The sequence below is a fragment of the Eubalaena glacialis genome, chromosome 9 (assembly GCF_028564815.1).
Source record: "Eubalaena glacialis isolate mEubGla1 chromosome 9, mEubGla1.1.hap2.+ XY, whole genome shotgun sequence".
Lineage (NCBI taxonomy): Eukaryota > Metazoa > Chordata > Mammalia > Artiodactyla > Balaenidae > Eubalaena > Eubalaena glacialis.
The window spans coordinates 39,983,894-40,005,244 of record NC_083724.1 but is presented as its reverse complement, the minus strand read 5'-3'; the positions used below and the strand labels follow the sequence as shown (position 1 = coordinate 40,005,244).

General features: G+C 43.8%; 1 protein-coding gene and 1 long non-coding RNA gene across 4 annotated transcripts in view; one reads left to right on the top strand and one right to left on the bottom strand.

Annotated features, from left to right (window-relative positions):
• Window positions 1-5,570, bottom strand: part of LOC133097893 (transducin-like enhancer protein 1) — an 87,230-nt gene extending 81,660 nt beyond the window's left edge. For all 3 annotated transcript variants that reach the window (XM_061200312.1, XM_061200313.1, XM_061200314.1), the window contains exons 1-4: window positions 5,484-5,570; window positions 4,596-4,696; window positions 3,088-3,151; window positions 2,930-2,974 (exon numbers count right to left, since the gene is read on the bottom strand). In XM_061200312.1, the coding sequence (XP_061056295.1) occupies window positions 2,930-2,974; window positions 3,088-3,151; window positions 4,596-4,696; window positions 5,484-5,507 (234 nt within the window). In that variant the 5' untranslated portion in view covers window positions 5,508-5,570. The remainder of the gene's footprint in view (window positions 1-2,929; window positions 2,975-3,087; window positions 3,152-4,595; window positions 4,697-5,483) is intronic.
• A 1,559-nt stretch (window positions 5,571-7,129) lies between these two features.
• The window catches only part of LOC133098379 (uncharacterized), a 104,491-nt gene continuing 90,269 nt past the window's right edge, over window positions 7,130-21,351 (top strand). Inside the window, exon 1 of the long non-coding RNA XR_009702135.1 lies at window positions 7,130-7,243. This is a non-coding gene — a long non-coding RNA (uncharacterized LOC133098379). The remainder of the gene's footprint in view (window positions 7,244-21,351) is intronic.

Genomic DNA, 21,351 nt, shown 5'->3' with positions numbered 1-21,351 from the left:
CATGTACCCTAACACTGGTGGTATCAGAATTGCTCCATCTTTCATGAAAAGTCTCCACCTCTCTGTATAGAAATATCTAGAGTTTACACGGCCTACCTGAAAAGAGAACAGGCAGGAATCTATAAACGGCTCAAAGGAAAAATATTTTTGTCTTCATGCTACAATTAAAGATTTAAATATCCATGTCCATCCTGATCTCGTTGACTTTTCGGTAACCAGCCACAAATAGAAGCAGAGAAAGTGAGGGGAAGGCTTATCAGGAAGTGTTGACACAACATAAACACAGACTGCGGGCACCAAACCAAGTAAGGAAACCACAATTATACCATTCTTGATTTGGACGCACTTCCACTTTAAAACTTCCACACGGAAAAGTCGGTGGTGAGATTTGACACTGAAACCTCTCAAACTCACTCCTCCAACAAAGCCGACGAAAGGTGGGGAGGAGAGCGGTCATCACACTGGAGACAAATCTTAACAACATTAAAGCTCTCTCCGTGGAAAGTTTCCCCATCACTGCATTTTTTTTCAGTAACAAAGATGTTGTCAGAAATGACAATTTTTTCTGTCCCCTGATGATGCCTTGCTAGCATTTGGTTATAAGCCATAAAGCAGGACTAATTTCAGCCTGTCAGGAGTCTCACTAATGCCCAGTTTCCCCCTAGAGAGAATTCCTGTCAAATCTAATGAGAGCTCCAAAGGCCCTCTCTACAATATAATGAGCACTTAGGCCATGCTGGTGATCAGGCGGCAAAAAGCATCAATTTGAGCCTGGCTACACCCTGGGGGCCAGACGTCACCAGTTTTAATAAGAATTATGATTACTAGCTGCACCAAATGCCTCCTCAGAACTTATTATTAATGTGTGACATTCAGAAGGATGTTTTTCAAATGTAAGGCCACTTTAAACTGAATTACAGCACTATTCTGCATACCACTCTCGTTAAGGGTCTGTCAGCATTTACAATATAAACTAAATTTCAGGGGGCTTAATATCCTACTATGAAGAACACAGCGTCTCTCAGCTTTTCACATCTTTCAAATTACTAAGCATATTATTAATGCACACTGGCTCATGGACAGACAATATATACCCACAAATGCCCGATGGAGTACAGAAACTCATTTGAAAACTATTTTCACACCATGGGGTTCCTGACCCTCATCGTCCCTTCTTCCTTCTTCCTATGCGATAAAGAAGAGGTCACTCCACCAAGCAACCTACAAGAACCCAGAAGAATTTCACACCTCCTGTAGCTCCCCCAATAAATCCAGCACCAGCATACATCACATAGAGGTGGCATTCCCTTGTATGGAGTCGGTGAGGTTGTTAAATCCTTTGAGTTTATGAGTTTAAGAGAAAGCTCAATCTCCTCTTACCCTTCCAGAATATTTGTTGGGGAAAAAAAATGTGCCTTTAGGGTAACTTAAAAAAAAAAAAGTGGCAGGTTAGAACTCCTTGACCAAGTCTATTTGCATAATTAATTTAAATCACCATATATCTTCTAGCTTAATTACTATCAACAAGTTACAATTGCCTCAATCAGGCACTAGCCATTTACGCACACAGAAACAAAGGCACAAACCCAACATAAACTAGGCTACCAACTTTGCAGATCAGAATAAAATCAGCACTTTTAAAGGCCCAATTACATTGTTAATGAAAGGCCCTGAACTTAACTATCTCCTTCCAAACATATAACTGAGAACAGATCTAAGGTACATGACGATAAATTAACATTACGAAATCTATGATGAATTAAAAATCAAAGAGCGCAGTTACAAAAGCAGAATTCAACTCTGAAACACACTTGCTTAATGAAAGTCTTTGAATATAAGGAAGATCTGAAGGCTGAACTAATCAATTTCTCCACCGTGCCCCAGCCGGTCAGCCAAGCTCTTTAATTTAATGAAACAAGGGTTTGAGATGAAATAGCACATATACATCAAGTAAGAATTGTATTGTTGCACTTTGAAATGTGTCCAACTGTGCAACTTCATCTGATGATAATTTTTTAAGAGGCAATCGATTTCTAAAAGACTTATTGTACCAGAGTCTTGATGAAAAAGTGAATGTCAGCATATCTCCAAAATACTTACACCCTGCCATTAATGCTTTCTTTGGCAGACAATGACTACTCAATCGAGGGTCCTTTGGGCTGAGCAATCATTTAGCTTTTCTTCTCTTATGAGATCCTTAGTGCCTTGTTCCAGCTCAATACTCTTTTTATACACCACTATAGTAGCCATAAGTGTGAATTTTATGGGAACTTGCAAACTCATAGTCATAGCTCAAGCTTTCCAGTCACTAATCTTTTCATGCTTTTAAAACCACTAGGACTGAAGCAATGCCCAACATATGCTGTGGTCATAAAAGGATGCTTTTTTCACCTCCAAACCTGCATCAACTGAGACATTTTTCAAAGAGATGTTTGCTAATAAGCCACTGATCCTGAGTGTCGGTTTATGTAGCCCCAAAGCATAGGGAGAACTCCATAGTTAGTCATATAACTTGTTTAACCTGAATAAAGACACTCCCAAATACCCTTCTTTCCCACAGAGATTCACACTTCTTACCAAATCAGCATAAAAACATTAGCTATTATGAACTTCAGAACTCTACAGGATACACAGATCTTTCAAGAGGAAAATAAATGTATCCAGGCAGAAAAGTCAAGTCAGAGCCTCAATTCCTACCTGCGTATAAACAGGCTAGTTTACACTTCCAAAGTACCTCTCACCTAGTAACTTAAACATTCTATAATTGTCAAGAAGCAGCTCCTGCTGCAGAATACTGCCACCAATTTGCAGGAAGGGAAACCAAGGCTGAAAAATGGCATATAAATCCCCACCACTCCTGAGGACAAAGCCAGTATAATAAAATCATGACTTACTTCTCATTTCAACTTGAGATTTTGCTAAAGCTTACCTGTTTATGCATTTCTATGTTTAATCCATATGACATTTCATAATACTGTAAAAAGAAAAAAGAACCAAGCATTTCATTAACTCACATTTTGTAATGCCGAGAACCCATATTTGTTAATATTACGTGAAAAGGAAAAAAGTCTAATCTTTGATACCTACCATCACATAGTGCCTCTGCATTTCTGTCTTTTCACTTGCCAGTTTCTCACATTCCAATTTAAGGCTACGAAAACAAAACAGGCAACTTAATGTAAACATTATGTCACTTGTTTTAACATCTGCCTCACATATTTGCACTTCAAGTAAAAACACAGACCAATTTGGAAAAACCATAAACTATCTAGGTAAACACCCAAAAGCTTTGTCCTTGCATTTAATAGGGAAAAAAGGAATAAGGTGAACAGTACAAGGTATTCACTCAGCAACTGTTCTTTTTCTTCTTGGTGCAGACGTGGTCTCATGCCAAGAATGAAAAAAATCTGTCAAAACCTCTGATCTACTCAGAAGACTGATTTCTCCTCATGGTCATCTGTTCACTCGTACTTGCTTCCCTGCATCAGAGTTTGCTTCCCTGGACTTCACCAAAACCTGGCCTTTGCACAACCTTCAGTCTCAGGCATAGGCCATCTCTGCCAACTCAAATAGTCTCTAGGTTTGAAAACCGTACCTGTAAAGTTACTTCTACAATTGTTGGTCCCTTTTAAAACCTTTGTTTTTTAATTCCCTGCCAAAACATGTTACATAGCTTCTGCAATTAAGTAGGTTGAAGTCTTCCCTGCTTGGTAAACATAGTGTAGGCAGGTATGCTTCAAGCTCTAAAGATTATTATCTTCAAGTAGACAAAAGGCCAATAATCACAAAGCCTCTGCAAAATAAGAATATTCACACCCAAGCATCTGTGTGTTTTTCAAGTGTGACAAAAATAAAAACTGTCATTACACAGTTATTTCTTAGCTCTAATCAGCTAAAACTTAATAGAAACAGGGGAAGAAACTAACATTTCTATAAAGTCCACTATGGACAGGGTGCTTTACAAATAGTTTACATTTATAAATTTTCTGAAGCACCTCTCATTAGATGAATACGCTAAAGCTGAGATGGCTATAAATGTGACTCCAAGCCCTGTCCTACCCAAACCAATCCAGAATGAAGCCAAAGCAGGTGAGCTTCCCCCTACACACATCCACCCCAGCCCCCTCACCACCGCTAATGATGGGCACAGCTGAAAGCATCTACCATCCCATAATGGACTTTGCCTCAAAGAACTCAATTCTAGTATGGCCAACAGTGATTTCAACACCCGCTTCGCCTCCCTGAACCTGTACTCCTGAGCTGGGGCATCGACTGAACCAAGGTTTCAGCTCAGCCTGTTGCAAAATAAATAAATGGAAGTGCAAATATTGACAGTTCTCATGCAACTCCTAAATACACGAAAAAAGGCTCCCTGGAACAGCAGCAAACGGGCAAAAGGGAAACAATGGGAGGAGGTGGAGACAAGAGAAGAGGCGGCCCGGGAAGAGCCGGGAAAGGGGGTAACGTGAATGACAGGTCTTAACTGCGACTCCACACGCCACCGCCTGGACGCAAGTACTAAGTACAGCCGCCGCCGCCACCAGGGGCACGGAGCTGCCGGGGCGACCACTCACCGGGCGCGGCCGGACACGCACCTGTGATACTGCGCCTGCAGGAACTGAAATTCCTCTTTAATCCGGTCCAGGGACTCCGGGATAGTGAACTTGAAGGGCTGGCCTGCAGCCTGGTGCGGCGTCTAGGGACGCCCAGCGAGGGGGACCGAGGGACGGGTATGAGGGCGGTTGGATAGAGAAATCAGTCAGAGAACGAAAGAGTGGGTGGGACATAAACAAAAAATAAAGTTAGAAATGGCGGAAAACGAAGCCCCAAACTCGAGTTTGCGCTTTACTCTGGGGAGAGGGAAGGTGGACCCTCCCAGATCCGAAGCTTCTAAAGAGACTTGGAGCCTCTTCCAGCCTCCAGGGCGGGTCGCGGTAAGCGCGCCCGGGTCACCTGGCTGAAGGGACAGGGGCTCCCCGGCGGCGGCCGGGGAGGACCTGGCCAGATTGTCGTCGACACCGCCGCTCTCTCCCTCACCAGGGTGATAATGACCCCGGGCACCAGAGGAAAAAACCCCCTTACGCTCCCCGTTTCCAGTGTCGCCGGGGCCACCTCCAGACGCGCCGGAACGGGGGCCGCATTGACATGTAAATAGGCGACACGAGAGACAAAGGGGGGGGGCGCCCTACCCGCCTCGGGGAAGGGAGAGGATAAGGCCGGAGAAACCCCAGTCTCCCCGAGCGCTCCGCCCGCCCAGTCTAGACGTCAAGTAGGAGAGAGCCCAGAGCAAAGGGGGGAAATTGTGAGTTCCAGTCCACTCCCCACCACAGGAGGGGAGGGCCCGGGACCTCCCAAGCCTAGCACCCCTGGAGGCCAGGGTCTCGGCCAGAATGCAGCAGCCACCCACCTCCTCAACCCGCAGCAATAGCGCCCACCACCCCCCACTACCCTGCTCCCTACTCAGCCACCCGACCGCGCCTCACCGGGTGCCGGCTCTGCGGGAACATCGCTCTGGCGGCGGCCGCGGCTCTGTTCCCGGGCAACTCAATTCTCCGCTCAATTTCCAACTTTAATCTCGCCGAGGAAAATTAAGCCGGGAAGCCAGGCAGAAGCGGGTAGCGCGCTGGCCACGCACGCAGGCGCGCTTGGCGGGGCGCACAGGCCACTCGGCGCCGGGCCGCTCCTGCTCCCGCCGATGCGGGCTCCCGCGCTCAGGGCCACATCACGGGGCACCCCGGGCCCGGCTGCACCAAAAACCTGCGGGGCGCCGCAGGCACTCGGGAAGAGGGCGCAGGGGCTACGCTCCAATTCGCGGGCCTCGGCCGCCCGTGCTGGGAGGTGGGGGCGCGGTGACTCCCGCCGCGCTCCCCTCGGCGATCCGCGTGCGCCGCACCCGTCCCGGGCAAACAAATCCAGGCGGGCTGCTCTCCTTTGCTATTCTCCGGGTCCGCCTCTTTTCCGGGTTTTCCCCGCGGCGCCGGCCGCCGGCGAGGTGCAGGTGGCGCGGCGCTCCGGGCTAACCCCACACAAACAAACCTGACGATGTACAGGGCTGATCCCCGCGGGTCCGGGCAGCGCCCACAACCAGGCACCCGCGGGCTCCCTGGAGGCGGCGGGGTGCGAGGTCCCGGCCGCAGCGGAGGCTCCGCGCCCGGCACTCCGCAGCCTTAACCCGAGCCGAGGAGCGCGGGATGACGATGAGGCGGAGAAAGTGAGGAGGGCTCGCCGGGAGGCGGCTTGGCACGCGCAGTGCGGCCGGCTCTCGGTGTTCTCCGCGGTTGCACAAACCCTCCTGGCCCGACGGGGCTACTCCGCGGAGGGCAGTCCCGCAGCCGCTCACTGCTCCTCGAACCCTGGGCGCATCCGGGCGCCGCGGCCCGCGCGCACTCGTCCTGCACGGCCGGCGCGACCGCTCCGGACCTTTCCTCCGAGCCTCTCTGTCGACCCCCTTTCTTTCCTTCTCTTCGTCCGCCTCTCCGCAAAGGGCGCTCCAGCCCGCTGCAAAGTTCTCTCACGACCCGGGGAACGACATCCAAGAGATGGTGGGGAAAAGCCCAAGAGTGCTCTCCACCGCTCAACCTCCCTCCCCGGCGGGCAAACTCCGCGGGCGAGTCCGGAGTATTCGCGGCGGGGGTTAAGTCGCCGAGGGCCACCGGAGGTCCGGGTTGGTGGCGCGGGTCCCGCCCGGCCGTGCGAGGGTGGGGGTGGCGCAGTCGGCTGCCTCGGGGACGCGGGGCACAGGGTACCCGCCGCCGCCGCCGCTGCTCCTGCAGCCGCCGCTCCCGCCGCCGCCGCCCGCGCCTCTCGCGCCGGTTACATTAACACGCGGTTTCACACTCCGGAGCTAACCAGCGCCGACCCCGCCCAGCCCCGCGCGGGCGGGGGGCGCGAGCGCTGAGCAGGCGGAGGACGTGGGCCCGCTCGGGTGGAGGGGGGAGCGGGAAGGCCCGCGTCAGCCAATCGCGTGCGCCGCGCCCAACGTGGGGTGCTGACGCAACGCCTCCTCAGAGCCTATGGCAGCGAGGCACCGAACGGGCTGTCTCCCCCTCCCCCCTCTCTTCCACCCCCGCTCGCTTCCATCTCCGCCATCTCCCCCGTCTCCCCTCCCATCCACCCCCACCCCTCCTCCGCCAGCCGCGTCCTCCCGGGCTCGGTGAGGAACTGTTCCTGGAGGAGCCGCGGGACGCCGAAACCAGCCAATGGGAAGCGGCGAGACGCGGAGATTGGCACTGTAGATGGGAAGGTCGGTGGGAAGGAGAGCGGCGGGGCCGGGCTGTCAATCAAAGTAACGTGGGACAGCCGAGGGAGCGCGCGGGAGCGCGCGAGCGGGAGGGACCCGCGAGTGTGCAGCCGCGGAACCTGGGGACTCGAGTGTGCAAAAATCCTGCCACTTGTTCACTTTCCCTTTAACGAAAATCCTCAGATCTCAGTGAAAGTAACTCAGAGACTAACTGCGTAGTTTCTAATGAGGGAGAATGGGTGCTTTTTGTTGGTTCGAGCCAAACGCGTCTTTCGAAGCTGGCCCCTTGTTTGATGCTACTCTTGAAAGTGAGATCACATTCAAAAATTTCTCTGAGGATTGTTTTTCCTTGAGCTGCCTTTTCGCGGACTCACGAGGAGTGGACTGTGCACTTCGTGGAAAATGCCTAAATGGGCAACTCATTGGCTGGCGTACGTACACCAGCGGCTTAAGACTAGGCTTTTGATGCCCACGCCCCCTTTTGCACCGAAGGTGGTAGGAATTGGTTTTTATTGGAGTATTTCAAACCACTTTGCAAAAAGATTGGCCTGACTTGGTTTGGCGGGAAGGATACCCGCGGTGCTGCCAGGGTAGGGCACACTGTCCCAGTCACAGATGCGTTGTTTTGCCCGCGGCGCGAAATCTCGGGTCCCTCTCTTGATAGTCCAGATTTCGTTGTGTTGGGAAGTAGAGGGCTGCTGAGAGTTTTAGGGGCCTCTCAGCAACATGACCACGAGTCTGTTTCCAATTACTGGAAACAAAGGGAGACAATGGGATAAACAGCATTGAGACCTGAAAAACCTGTCCTGCCCACCCCATCCCCATAGTTCGCGTGGTACGCCCACCTCCCCCCCCGCAAAAATGTGTAAGGAGCTAAATGGGAAGCGTTGGGTAAAGGACGTGGAAAAAATTCTTATGAGGTGGAACTTGACTTTAAAAGGATTTTGAGATTTTAAATAAACAGGGCATACTGCGTCAATCTCCAGTTTTTGTCTGTTTTTCTAAGTACATCCCACAGAAAACCTTCAATATTGCCGCATTTATGCTTGAGTTTAGAGAGCAGTTTAGTTGAGCCATTTCCACATGATTGGTACGTGAATAATGCTGTTTTAGCCAAATGGTGGTGAATTCTTCCATGAGAAAGACACATCTTTGACAAGCATTCATCTTATGTTGGAACATACTTAAGTTTTTGGTGTTAATGGCCTCCGTGTTACCATTATTTTACTTTCAAGAGAGTTATGGAAACGCATTTATTTAAACAGAAATACAATTTATTCGAAGATTTGCTTTTACAGCGATCTTTTTCTTGAAATATTAAAAGAATCATTTTAGATAATACATTTCACTGGTGGAGTTCTTAAATATGTATGATATTGATTTGTCTATAATTGGATCAATCCCAAATATCAATATAAATGAAAAATTAAAGGAGTGATTTTAGCCAGTCTGTACAACACCCTAGTAATTCTCAAACAAGTTCAGCATTGTGGCTCATTAAGTGGGGTAAGGGAGGGGTTCTGTTATTCATTTTGCTGACATGGGAAATGAATAGGAAGGAAGCACTGCCTCTTTTCTTGGTTAAACTTGGTGATGATGAGAGCAGGCTTGCTCCACATACAGAACTTTCTGAATCATACTGCCATGAGCAGCTAAGCTTTGCCTGTTGGCAACCTGTGTGCCTTGAAATCATGTAGTGAATGGGCCACCTATACCAGTCTGTGGTTGGTTCATCCCATAATCAGCTCCAGGATTGTGTAGAAAGTGCTTAGATGCCACAAATATGCCTGTGCATGCTGGGACAACTAGGGCAACTGAGACTTTTCTCTGGCTTACCCAAGCTTTACTTTGATTTACTGGCACACGCTGGTACTTAACTTTAAGTAGAGAAGTTAGAACAGGAACAAAACTGTTGCTACTTCTTTTTCTCTCCCCTCCCCATCTCCTTCAAAATCAGTTGTAACACATTGTTTTTAAATGTTCTCTAATATAACTGTTCACAGCAAACATGTCTACTCACCATATTTCCTAGTTTGCCAAGGGTAAAAATTAGAAATTCTCTTTTAACTAGTGCTTCTTTACCAGTAGAGTTTGAATCACCAGGCTTTCTGATTTCCTTATGATGTAGTATCTGGAGAAAAGAAAGAGTACTGATTTGAAAATTGGAAGGCCTTTAATTGTTTGCATGAAGATGGTCGGTTTCTGATGGCTTCTTTCTCTTACAGCATATCCTCCTTAAGAGAGGAGGCTGGGCCCTTTTTCAAGGTCATGTTTTCTATGTGATTGTCATGCTGTAATAATTATACTACAAAACTCTCATCAAACTGCATTACAAATGATGGTGTTTAAACAATCAAGTAGCTTTAATCTTATGTTTTAAATAAATAATATATGTGCAGATTGCCTACAGCCTTTTTAAAGGAAAATAGTCCTACTCACGAAATCTATAATTTTGGTCTGCTGTTTAAAGTCTGTTAACCACAATCTTCTTTACCTTTAACATATTCATGTGTTAATGATGTTTTTTACATGAAATAATATTAAGTACCCCTTGTCCATAGGAAACTGTCTCTGAAAAAGTTCCCTCTTTATCCTCTGCAAAAGAAACAAAAAGATTGCCAGATGATTTATTTTATCATTGATGTATATATGAGTATATTTCCATTCATTGCTGAGTTATCAAATTTTCAACTCACCAATAGTATAAGTGATTACAAAAACTAGGTCCTATCTATAGTATAGGTACTAGACACAATGGGAAAAATTATGAATGCTGGTCATAGAAATTATGCATCTTTTAAATCTATTACTGTTTTATTTGAAATAAATAATAATTATGCACATTTTTAAAAGATCATTTTTGTCATTTTCTCTTCCTTTCAGCTGTTATACATTTCCTCATTTGACTTGTTTTTTTTTAACTGGAAGTGTTCTTAAACCTAAGAATGTAGGGTCCAGAAGAAATCTTCCGAGCATTGCTTTAAAACCTTTTTTCCTCTCACCACTTTACCAAAGAAAAGGGCAGGATGGGCATGGTGGATGGAGGGGAGAAAGCAGAGAAGAAAGGAAAAAAAAAGTCAGTAGCAGATCCATGCAGCAGTAAAACCTCAAATAAAATCACATCCAAAGAATCTCTTGCGGTTTCACACAATATGGTAAAATTAGAGATTGCAGGAAACCAACTAAATTAAACGGGGAGCATTTGAAGAGAAACGAGCAGACTTTATGAAAATGACACATTGACTGACCAGTATGCTTTTTTTATCAACAATTTCTTTGTTAAGACGCAGATCAAAGGAACCTGCATATGTTTTCATTTTGTTCTAACTAGAAAATTACATCCAGATGTTTAATAGGCATTTGGTTGGTTTTTCAGCATTGATTAGATATGTTGGTTCTGTTTGCTTACAAGTGTAGCCGGATCATTAGCTAATGCAAAGAAATGTTTGCTGGGAGTTGCTAATTAGGGCTTTTGGAAACCCTCCATGCTCAAGAACAATTTGTACAGTGGCCAGAGAACTTGTGGGACTTGGGGAAGTTGTTTTCCTTTCTCTGTCAGGGTGGGGAGAAGCAGACAGCCCAGTTCCCTAATCTCTTTTTGCCTAGGGGGATTGCGATGCTATCCCTGAGGACTGGAGTGCAAATAAATTAGGAAGAGACCACACAGGCACTCCCAAACCCAGAGATAAATGTGCTCTTTCTGGAACCACCACCATGCTGTCTTTGGGGGTTGGGGGAGCGAACATCTAAAACGCTGAACATTAACATGTCGAAGATGCTTGGTGCTAATGTTATCAAATACACAGCCTTTTAAAGTATACTTTAGAGACAGATGGGAAAGCCCTTTATGATAAACGAGTGTACTTGAATTCATTACTGTAGTACTTATAATTGAAAATGTCTCCTTTGCAATTTCAGTACTTTTACAGGGTACAAGAGACCAAGCTTTGGAAGGGGGAGGCTGGGGCTCGCGAAAAGAGTGAGGGCGTGTAATTTTGGAGACGAGGATGAGACTGGGAGGAAATGCAGTGTTTACTTTCACAGCCCATCCACTTGTTTACCTTGTTGAAGCCCCAAAACTTGTCGGAGATTAGCCGTTCACACGGTATTCAAATAAACTGAGAATTTGAGGCACCAGGCGGATAAACTTCTTAGCTGGCCAATCATGTTTTTAACAACACTTGGCCTGCGGAAGAACACCACCTCAGCCGGGGCGAATTTTGGATATGTTAAGTCTGAACTTCTAGAGAGGTGTAGGTCCAAAATAGCCTGTGTTGAGAAGTCATCCTAGAGGTGCAGATACAAATGTTCCTCTACATCTCACCGCCCCTTCCAGGCCTGCTTACATCTCTTGCCCATGTATGGCACACGTGTTAATTTGTTAATGTCGACTGGTAAAAGTTGGGATAATACGCTTTTTTTTTTTTTTTTTTTTAATCCTTTAGGTTTAGCATTTAGCTCAACAGAAGCTGAAGGGCGTTTGGTAGACAAAAGAACAAGTAGTTAAAGGAAGCACCTTTGATGGCTCCTTCCTACATATTCGCATAATGGAGCAAACCCTGGCCACTTAATACTCTCTGCAATGACCCACCTTGCTGCAGGCCTTGGACTTGCTAGGAAACCAACCTTAAACAGGGTACCTTTCCTCTGGCCTTAAAAGCCTTTGCTTTTGGCAGTATTATTTAAATAACTTTCCTTCCTGAAGCTAGCAATTTCTCTGAAGGGTTAAAGCTGAGTTCAGCTAATCTCTGATCGCTTGGTGCTCCTCACGGTTGAAGGCAGGTGAACTCTGGAGATGAGAAAGGGGCTAGAAAGCAAATGAATATTCCAGATACCTCCATGGCTTCTAGAATGCTAAGTCTAGACCTAGATGAACAAGTCAAGTGACATAATTACAGAATGTTGGAACATTTCACAGGACGACTGGCCTGGGCTCTTTAAAAAGTCAACGTCGTGAGAGGGAGAAAAAAAATTGGGGAAGGACTGTTCCCTAAAAACAAAGACATATGATGAAAATGCAATATATGAATCTTTATTGGCTCCTGGTTCAAAAAACCCCAGCAACTATAAAAGATGTTCTTGGTCAGTTTTAATGTGGACTGGATATTAGGTAATACGGAATTATGGCTAATTTTCTTTTTAATGTGAGAATTGTGGTCGTGTCAGAGGATGTTCTCAGAGGATGCATGGTGATACATGCAACATCAAATGATGTCTGCAACTGCAGAAAAAAAGTGTGGAAAAAGAGAAAGCAAATCTGACAAAAAGTCTACAGTTATAGAATTTAGGGATGGAATCTGCAGCTATTCGTTTTACTATCCTTTCAACTTTTCTGTATGTTTGAAATTTTTCATGATAAAAAGTGGAAAGCCATTTTAGGTTCATTGTCTACATCTTTTTCTTCATACGTTAATGGAAATTCCCTTCGTAGTTAAAAGATTGGCTTATGGGCTTCCCTGGTGGCGCAGTGGTTAAGAATCCACCTGCCAATGCAGGGGACGTGGGTTCGAGCCCTGGTCCGGGAAGATCCCACATGCCGCAGAGCAACTAACCCCGTGCGCCACAACTACTGAGCGCGCATGCCTAGAGCCCGTGCTCCGCAACAAGAGAAGCCACCGCAGTGAGAAGCCTGCGCACCACAATGAAGAGTAGCCCCCCTCGCCGCAACTAGAGAAAGCCCGCGCGCAGCAACAAAGACCCAACTCAGCCAAAAAATAAATAAATAAAAAGATTGGCTTATGATGTTTCTACTTTTAAAGAGTACGAAAAAATTGGCAATCTTTTTCTTTTTTTCTCCGGATCATGTTAAAGCTATTGTATGAACACCCAAAGTATTACCTGGTGTTTTTCTCTGGATCTTTTAGTTCTTGTATTATGTATGATATTTTATTTTTGTTTGTTTTTTTCTGCAGTCTCAAATGTCCCTTAGTTATCAATTAACATAAAACGGAAATCTTTAAATAAATTAGGACATTACATTAGCAATCCTCTAATGCATCGTTTTGTGGGCCATCAAGCTCTGAATCACCAGAAAATCTACCATAAAATAAAAAACTGCTTACATATTAAGAATAAGGTAGTAGCAAATAAATTTTATTTCAGTTTCTTAATTCCCATTATAAATAGTTGTTCTCCTGACCTTTTCATCACGTGAACCCAGAAGTGAAATTTATAAATTGTTAGTTTGATTTGCAAATTTCCTTAATATTTTGAAATATAATGCTGAAACAGATTATTGCTCTGTGTACTAAGCTTTAAATATTAATCTTGTAAAGAAATGAAAATAGCACTAAATCTTGGATGCTGATATTATGATCATCTAGAATCACAGAGGCACATATTTATGCTGTGCAAATAAACAGTTTTCCAAAAAGTTGTGAAAAGTGACAAGGCATAATCTGAGGGTTGACAGTTGGAATGCCCCATCCATCAATTTTTTCTCTTTAATCATGGCTATTTAGCATGATTTTGTTTTTCCTGTCACCATTATGTTGACTGAAAGGAAACATTCTGTGACAATGGTAAGCAGATTCCAGTCTGTGTGTGAACAGATTAAATTCACAACTTCCAGTGAAAAACTCGAGTGCATTAAAGGGAGGCAAATATGAAAATATAGGAAAACCAGTACTTTTTACACAGTGTCCAATATATCTAGCCACCATCCACATAAGCAATGCTTATGTATAATGAGAAAGATAAAAATAACTCTTTCACCATGACAGAAAAAGCCCCATGGGGACAGAGTTACCATTCTGGTTTCCCCCATTGGCAGTATCCACACTTCAGAAGAACTGGCAAGCTACAATTGGCACTTGAAAAAGTGTTACAAAACACTGACAAGTATTAGAGAAATGTTGATTAATGTAAACAGCCTGCCTCAAGGAATAATACCTTTCTTAAGAAAACTAGTTTCTAATTAGCATTCCTATGGATATGGGTATCTCCAGGTAACTCCAGGAAGTTTTTCAAGAAGTTATTTGCCTTTGCTGTTGAGTGGAGGCATCATCATATTTATATCTTTAATTTCTGAAAACTTAAAAAAATTGGTAGGTTAAAAAGTCAATGGACCTTCATAAAAAAGAACAGATTTTGCCATTTGCAGAAACATGGATGGACTTGGAGGGTATTATGCTAAATGAAATAAGTCACAGAGAAAGACAGATACTGTATACTATCACTTATATGTGGAATCTAAAAAATACAACAAACTAGTGACTATAACAAAAAAGAAGCAAACTCACAGCTACAGAGAACAAACTAGTGGTTACCAGTAGGTGGATGGGGTGGGAGGAGTGGCAGGTATAAACCATTGGGTGTAAGATAGGCTCAAGGACGTATTTTACAACACAGGGAATAGCCAATACTTTGTAATAATTGTAAATGGAATATAAGCTTTATAAAATTGTATAAAAAATAAGTAGTCAATCAATGGACCTTAAAAAGGAAGGAAATTCTGACACACGCTACAACATGGAGGACATTCTGCTAGTGAAATAAGCCAGATACAAAAAGACAAATACTTTATGATTCTACTTATATGAGGTACCTAGAGTAGGCAAATTCATAGACAGAAAAGAGAACTGAGGTTGTCAGAGGCTGGGGAGAGGAAAGGGTGGGGAGTTATTGCTTAACAGGTACAGAGTTTTAGTTTTGCAAGATGGATAGAGTTCTGTGGATGGATGGTGGTGATGGCACCACAATAGTGTGAATGTACTTAATGACACTGAACTGTGCATTTCAAAATGGTTAAGATGATAAATTTTATGTGTATGTTACCAATTATTTTTTTAAAGTCAGTAGGAATCCTTTTTTTTGGTTCTGTACCATTTTTACAGTGGATTCTTAGCCTATTCATTTCCTGAAGGTCTGCATACCATTGTTTGTTTATTGAGCACTTACTACGTGTCAGGCACTGTTGTAAGTGCTTTATTGTTTGTATTACCTCATTTGACCCTCAAGGCATTTCTATTACCATCCCTATTTTACTGACCAGAAACCTGAGGCCCAGAGTCACTTTTAGGAGAGCTGGGTTTTGAACCCTAGTATTCCGGAGAACTCACTATCAACCACTGGCCACAGTGAGTACTAGTTACCATTCAGAGTGCCATTTCTTATTCTCTCCTCAAATCCCTCATTGATCTATTGATAGAAAAACACATATGTATTTTGCTCACAAGCTTGGTAGGCTTTCTTAGTACTTTAGAGGTGAGGTTGATAATTTAAGAATTTATATTCCTGCAAACAGAGTTCCCTCGGAGCTCTAGAACTGTGTCTGCCAGCAGAGAAATGCAGCCACCTTCAGTTGTGTGCTTTCTGGCAGCACCTGATCCATATCCCAAATTACAGTTCAGCAAGAAAAGATGGGCTCAGTAGCCAGCTGAAGCAGAGGAATGCTGGAGACAGCAAGTCTTAATTTCAACTAGGACAGCAAAGCAACTGTCCTGATTCACAACGTTGCAAATATTACAATTCTTAAAAATAAAAAAAGCAGGGGGATATATAGAGTTCTGTGATTAATGATGCTTTGGGATGTCCCGGTAATGGTAGACGTGTAGTCTGGGTCCTGATAATATGTTTGGAAACATTTGACCTGTTGAATGTAAATGGATTGTTTCTATCCTCCAAAACCCTCTTAAAATCAATGGATTTTGAGTATCTTTGGCCATGAACCATACTAAGAAATACATTTTAAAAATCTCAGTTCAGTTCTCTCTCTTTCACATACACAGGGGTCATATACACAGGTTGCAACACAATTTTAAAACACTAAATTATGTTATTGTACTAGTCGGGGTTCTCCAGAGGAACAGAACCAATAGGAGAGAAAGAGAAGAGATTTATTAAAGGAATTGACCCATGCAGTTATGGAGGTCGTGAATCTGCCATCTGTAAGTCGGAGGACCAGGAAAGCCAGTGGTACAATTCAGTTTGAGTCTGAGGACCTGAGAACCAAGGGGCTACTTGGGTAAGTCCCAGAGTCCAAAGGCTAGGGAACCAGGAGCTTGACATCCCAGCTCAAGAAGAGAGGAGAGCTCGCCCTTCCTCCTTTTTGTTCTGTTTGGAGGTCCCCAATGGATTGGACGATGCCCACCCGCATTGGTGATGGTGATCTTGACTTAGTCTACTGAATCAAATGCTTATTTCCAGAAGCACCCTCACGGACACACTCAGACTGCTTTGTCAACTATCTGAGCATCCCTTAGCCCAGTCAAGTTGACACCTAAAGTGAACCATTACAGCTATAGAATTTTTCAATTTGATTATTGACAACTTCAGCTTATGGAAAGTCATTAACCCCAAAACCATATTCATGCAAAATGGCGACACAAGTCTACTCAATAACATTAGGTCAGATTGTTCCTTCCTTTACACTTTTGGCGATGATAACTCATAATCCCTACCTTAAATGCCGCTACAAAGTTCCAGATCAATAGTATTCAAAGCTCTTCAGAGAATTTCCTGCATAATTCTTTTGTCCCTCCCTACTCTGCTGGCCCTTTTCTGCCTCAAGTTTCCATCTCCTCTCTCAGGATCCCCATCCTATCACCCACATCCCATGGCATCCCTCATCCTCCTCCCTGCCCCATCCTACCCCAAGCCTAGAGTGGTTTAACAAAAAGAGTACCAGACTCAGAAACAGAGGTTCCTGAAATGGAATCGCTATCTGCCTCTTACTATATGACCTTGGGCAAACTACTCCCCTCTCTGAGCATCAGTTTCCTCACCTATAAAACCAGGATAACAGCATAGGTCTCTCAAGGTGGTTGCCTGGACTGAAAGAGATAAGCTGAGATAACACAGTATCCTACTTCACTCAGTGCTTGATCCTGAGAACCTTGTTCCTTTCCCTCTTTTGCCTGGGGCTTGATGAAGGCCCTACCCTAGGTTACTAGGAGCTGGGGGATTACCACCCCTGCTATTATGCATCCTTGAAAATCAGATAGCAGCACAGATTCTAAAAGTGTGTTCTGTGGAACTCTAGTCCAACCATGGCCCAATACTCTAGGGCCCGAGAAATACGTCACCATGGTGTTTCTTGGAGGCAGGAGCCTTGGATCTTGAATGTCTTACCATTCATAGACTGTTTCATACTCAAGGAAAAACACCCCGGTACATATATCTTTTTTGGAAGTGAAAATACAATTTGGGGTGGGAGTGCTATGAAAACAAATAATGAACAACATACAATGGTTATTTTGGGTGGCTAAATGCCCTGAGTTCCCCATTTAGATAATACAATAAGAAAAATGTGGCTAACCAGTGAGAGGTTAATGGAATTATGTCTCAAATACACTCTTCTTGAGTGTCACACCATCTCATCCAATGAATGTGAAGCTGTGCGTTGGGAAGACCTTGAGAAACACATATAGAAATTATAATATCTAATCAGTCAATTATATATTAACTGAACTCTTTTGAGGAATGTGATCTGGCCTAGGATTCTTTTTGAACTGGGAACTTCCACTTTCCTTTCACATCATCTATTTTATTAGCGATGGCCAAAGCATCTCAATCTGTGAATAAGATTTAGTGAGAATTGATGAGCCCTGGCTAAGTAAGAACCCTAATGGCCATGGGTTGCTGTTCTGTAGTAGAAGTCAAACTCAATTATCTTTATTTTTATTTATTTTTAATTAATTTATTTTTGGCTGCGTTGGGTCTTCCTTGCGTGCGTGCTTTCTCTAGTTGCGGCGAGCGGTGGCTACTCTTCGTTGCCGTGCGCTGTCTTCTCATTGCGGAGGCTTCTCTTGTTGTGGAGTACCAGCTGTAGTCACGCGGGCTTCAGTAGTTGTGGCGCGCAGGCTCAGTAGTTGTGGCGCACGGGCTTAGTTGCTCCGTGGCATGTGGGAACTTCCCGGACCCGGGCTCGAACCCGTGTCCCCTGCGTTGGCAGGCGGATTCTTAACCACTGCGCCACCAGGGAAACCCCCTGAATTATCTTTAAATTCAACAATTCTCTGTAAGCCAAGGGACTCTTTAGGACCTCTTCTGTGTGTCTTTCTTCATTTGAAATCTTTTGTTTGAAATCAGGCCTACTTTAGAAAGACAAAAAATTGAAATACAAAACCTTCATTTATGAGGAGAGTGAAAGGAAAAGAAGGGATTTTTCTTTCTAGATTTGGCTTTTTCCAGTAAGGATGATTAAACCATCGGGTAAACAATCTTGGCTACTCAGATCAGACTTAAAAAAAAAAATCCAAAACCCTCATGATTTATAAAGCGTAGTATGCTTAGCATTGCTGTGTACAGAGACCAATTCTACCAGCTTTTACATCTCTGTTGCTCCCTCCCCCCACTGCAGCCATTTAAGGGGGAGTTCTATTTGGGAAGATAGAACAAAGCCTATTTTTATGCTGTGAACAGTGTAGAGCTCCCAGTGGTGGAGGAGGGGAGAAGAGGAACGAATAATGAACAAGGAAGAGAAGGTGGTACTTAGTTCTCCTTAAATTTTACTTAGTAAGAATTCCTTCAGTGTCAAATGGGAGGCATATCTAGAATTTGCAGTCTGTCAACTCGTATCCAATGTCTTCAAACAAACCCCAGGAAACACAGTCCTCTTTTTCAATAAACATGTTCACATAATAATACATTAGCAGACATTAGGACCAGCATGGACTGGAAGGTCCACAGTTACACTGGGCTAGAATTACGAAATTCTTTCTAGGAATGAAGTATTCTCGTTTCCATCATTCTTTTGGGTTGAGTATGGAAGACAACATGGTTTGGGGGAAAGGCCAGGGGTGTGGGTGTTGGTTGTGGATGGAAGATGTTAATGATGGGAACTTTTTTTTTTTTTTTTTTTTTTAATTTATTTTTGGCTGTGTTGGGTCTTCGTTTCTGTGCGAGGGCTTTCTCCAGTTGCGGAGAGCGGGGGCCACTCTTCATCGCGGTGCGCGGGCCTCTCCCTGTCGCGGCCTCTTTTGTTGCGGAGCACAGGCTCCAGACGTGCAGGCTCAGTAGCTGTGGCTCACGGGCTTAGTTGTTCCGTGGCATGTGGGATCTTCCCAGACCAGGGCTCGAACCCGTGTCCCTTGCATTGGCAGGCAGATTCTTAACCACTGCGCCACCAGGGAAGCCCAATGATGGGAACTTTTTATTTCCAGTGCAAAAAGAGCATAAGATGTTCCTCCTGTGAACCCTGTCATTCACATTCTTGAAAAGTGTTTTGAAAGGATTCTGCATAGTTCTACAATCTCATCAGATACCCGGTAGGAATCTCAAGCTGGATTTAGTTTCGCTGAATTTAGCTCAGTGGTCTATACAGTTCTTCCATATGAAAAGGGAATCAGTAGGGAAACAGCCTCTTCAAATATTGGCTTTAGTACTCAGAAAAGTACAGATCCTGTGCAATCCAGCAAGCCTTTAAAGTGAATGGAATTTCTTTGGTGAAGTGGGTTTTTTTCCAGCCACAACAACTCTTTTAGGGGCTAATGCCCTACTCGTGAAGCTCCATTTGTAGACCTTTTCGGGAGCCGTCTAGATAGTATCATTCACCTGGGCTGTTGGTCCTCAGTAGGTGGACATTTTCTACTTTTTTAATTCATTAAGACTTAGCTGCCCCATGTTTCATTTGGGGAGATTAAATGGAAATTATAAGTTATGAAGCATAATTCATTCCAGGTAACAAGTTATGAACCGATATGTTTATTTGGATGTACCAAAAACACGGTTCTGTCCTGGCTTTGAGGACATCAGGAACTATATAAAAGTTAATTCCTCTTTCAGAGAGCGCACAGTATAGCTGGGAAATCAAACTTATGCTTTATTTTTAAAAATTTTATTGAAGTATAGTTGATTTACAACGTTGTGTTTAATTTTTGCTGTACAGCAAGGTGACTAAGTTATACATATATATATATACATTCTTTTCCATTATGGTTTAGCAAAGGATATTGAATATAGTTCCCTGTGCTATACAGTAGGACCTTGTTGTTTATCCATTCTATATATAGTAGTTTGCAGCTGTTAATCCCAACATCCCAGTCCTTCCCTCCTCCTCTCCGCCTCCCCCTTGGCAACCACAAGTCTGTTCTCTATATCTATGAGTCTGTTTTTGTTTCGTAGATATGTTCATTTGTGTCATGTTTTAGATTCCACATATAAGTGATATCACATGGTATTTGTCTTTCTCTTTCTGACTTACTTCGTCCTTGTTGGTTATCAATTTTAAATATAGCAGTGTGTACATGTCAATCCCAAACTCCCTATTTATCCCTCCCTGCCACGCTTCCCTCCTGGTAACCATAAGTTCATTATCTAAGTCTGTGAGTCTGTTTCTGTTTTGTAAATGAGTTCATTTGTATCTTTTTTTAAAATTCTGCATATAAGCGATATCATACGGTATAAGCGATATCATACAATATTTCTCTTTCTCTGTCTGACTTACTTTACTCAGTATGACAATCTCTAGGTCCATCCATGTTGCTGCAAATGGCATTATTTCATTCTTTTTAATGGCTGAGTAATATTCCATGTCATATATATATATATATATACACACACACACACACACACACACATGTACCACATCTTCTTTATCCATTCATCTGTCGATGGACATTTAGGTTGTCTCCATGCCTTGGCTATTGTAAATAGTACTGCTATGAACATAAGAGTGCATGTATCTTTTTGAATTACAGTTTTGTCTGGGTATATGCCCAGGAGTGCGATTGCTGGATCTTATGGCAACTCTGTTTTTATATACTTACACTTTAAATGATGAGTACTAACAACAACAAAAAAACTTTAAGACAGTTCATGCTAAGGATCAAATGAGTGTTACGTTCAATGAGCCCTGTAGGAATTAGTGGAGCCATGTGCCCGGAAATGGTATCATGAAGTCTTCAATACCTCACTGAGGGACTCAAATTCTTTCAGGTGGCACTGAGCCTTGAGGCTATGCTCCTGGTAGGGCACAACCAAATACTGACATATTTCATTCTCTCACACAAATAAAGACTAATTTTACTAGCAGAAAATGGCTCATAGCTATGCAGTTTAAAGTAAAAGCCATGAGTACAGCTTCATGAAAAATCTGGCTATCGAGCTAGGCCTGGGCAACTGTCTTTGAGCTTTGCCAATAATATTTGTTTTCTACTCCTTAATTCCTT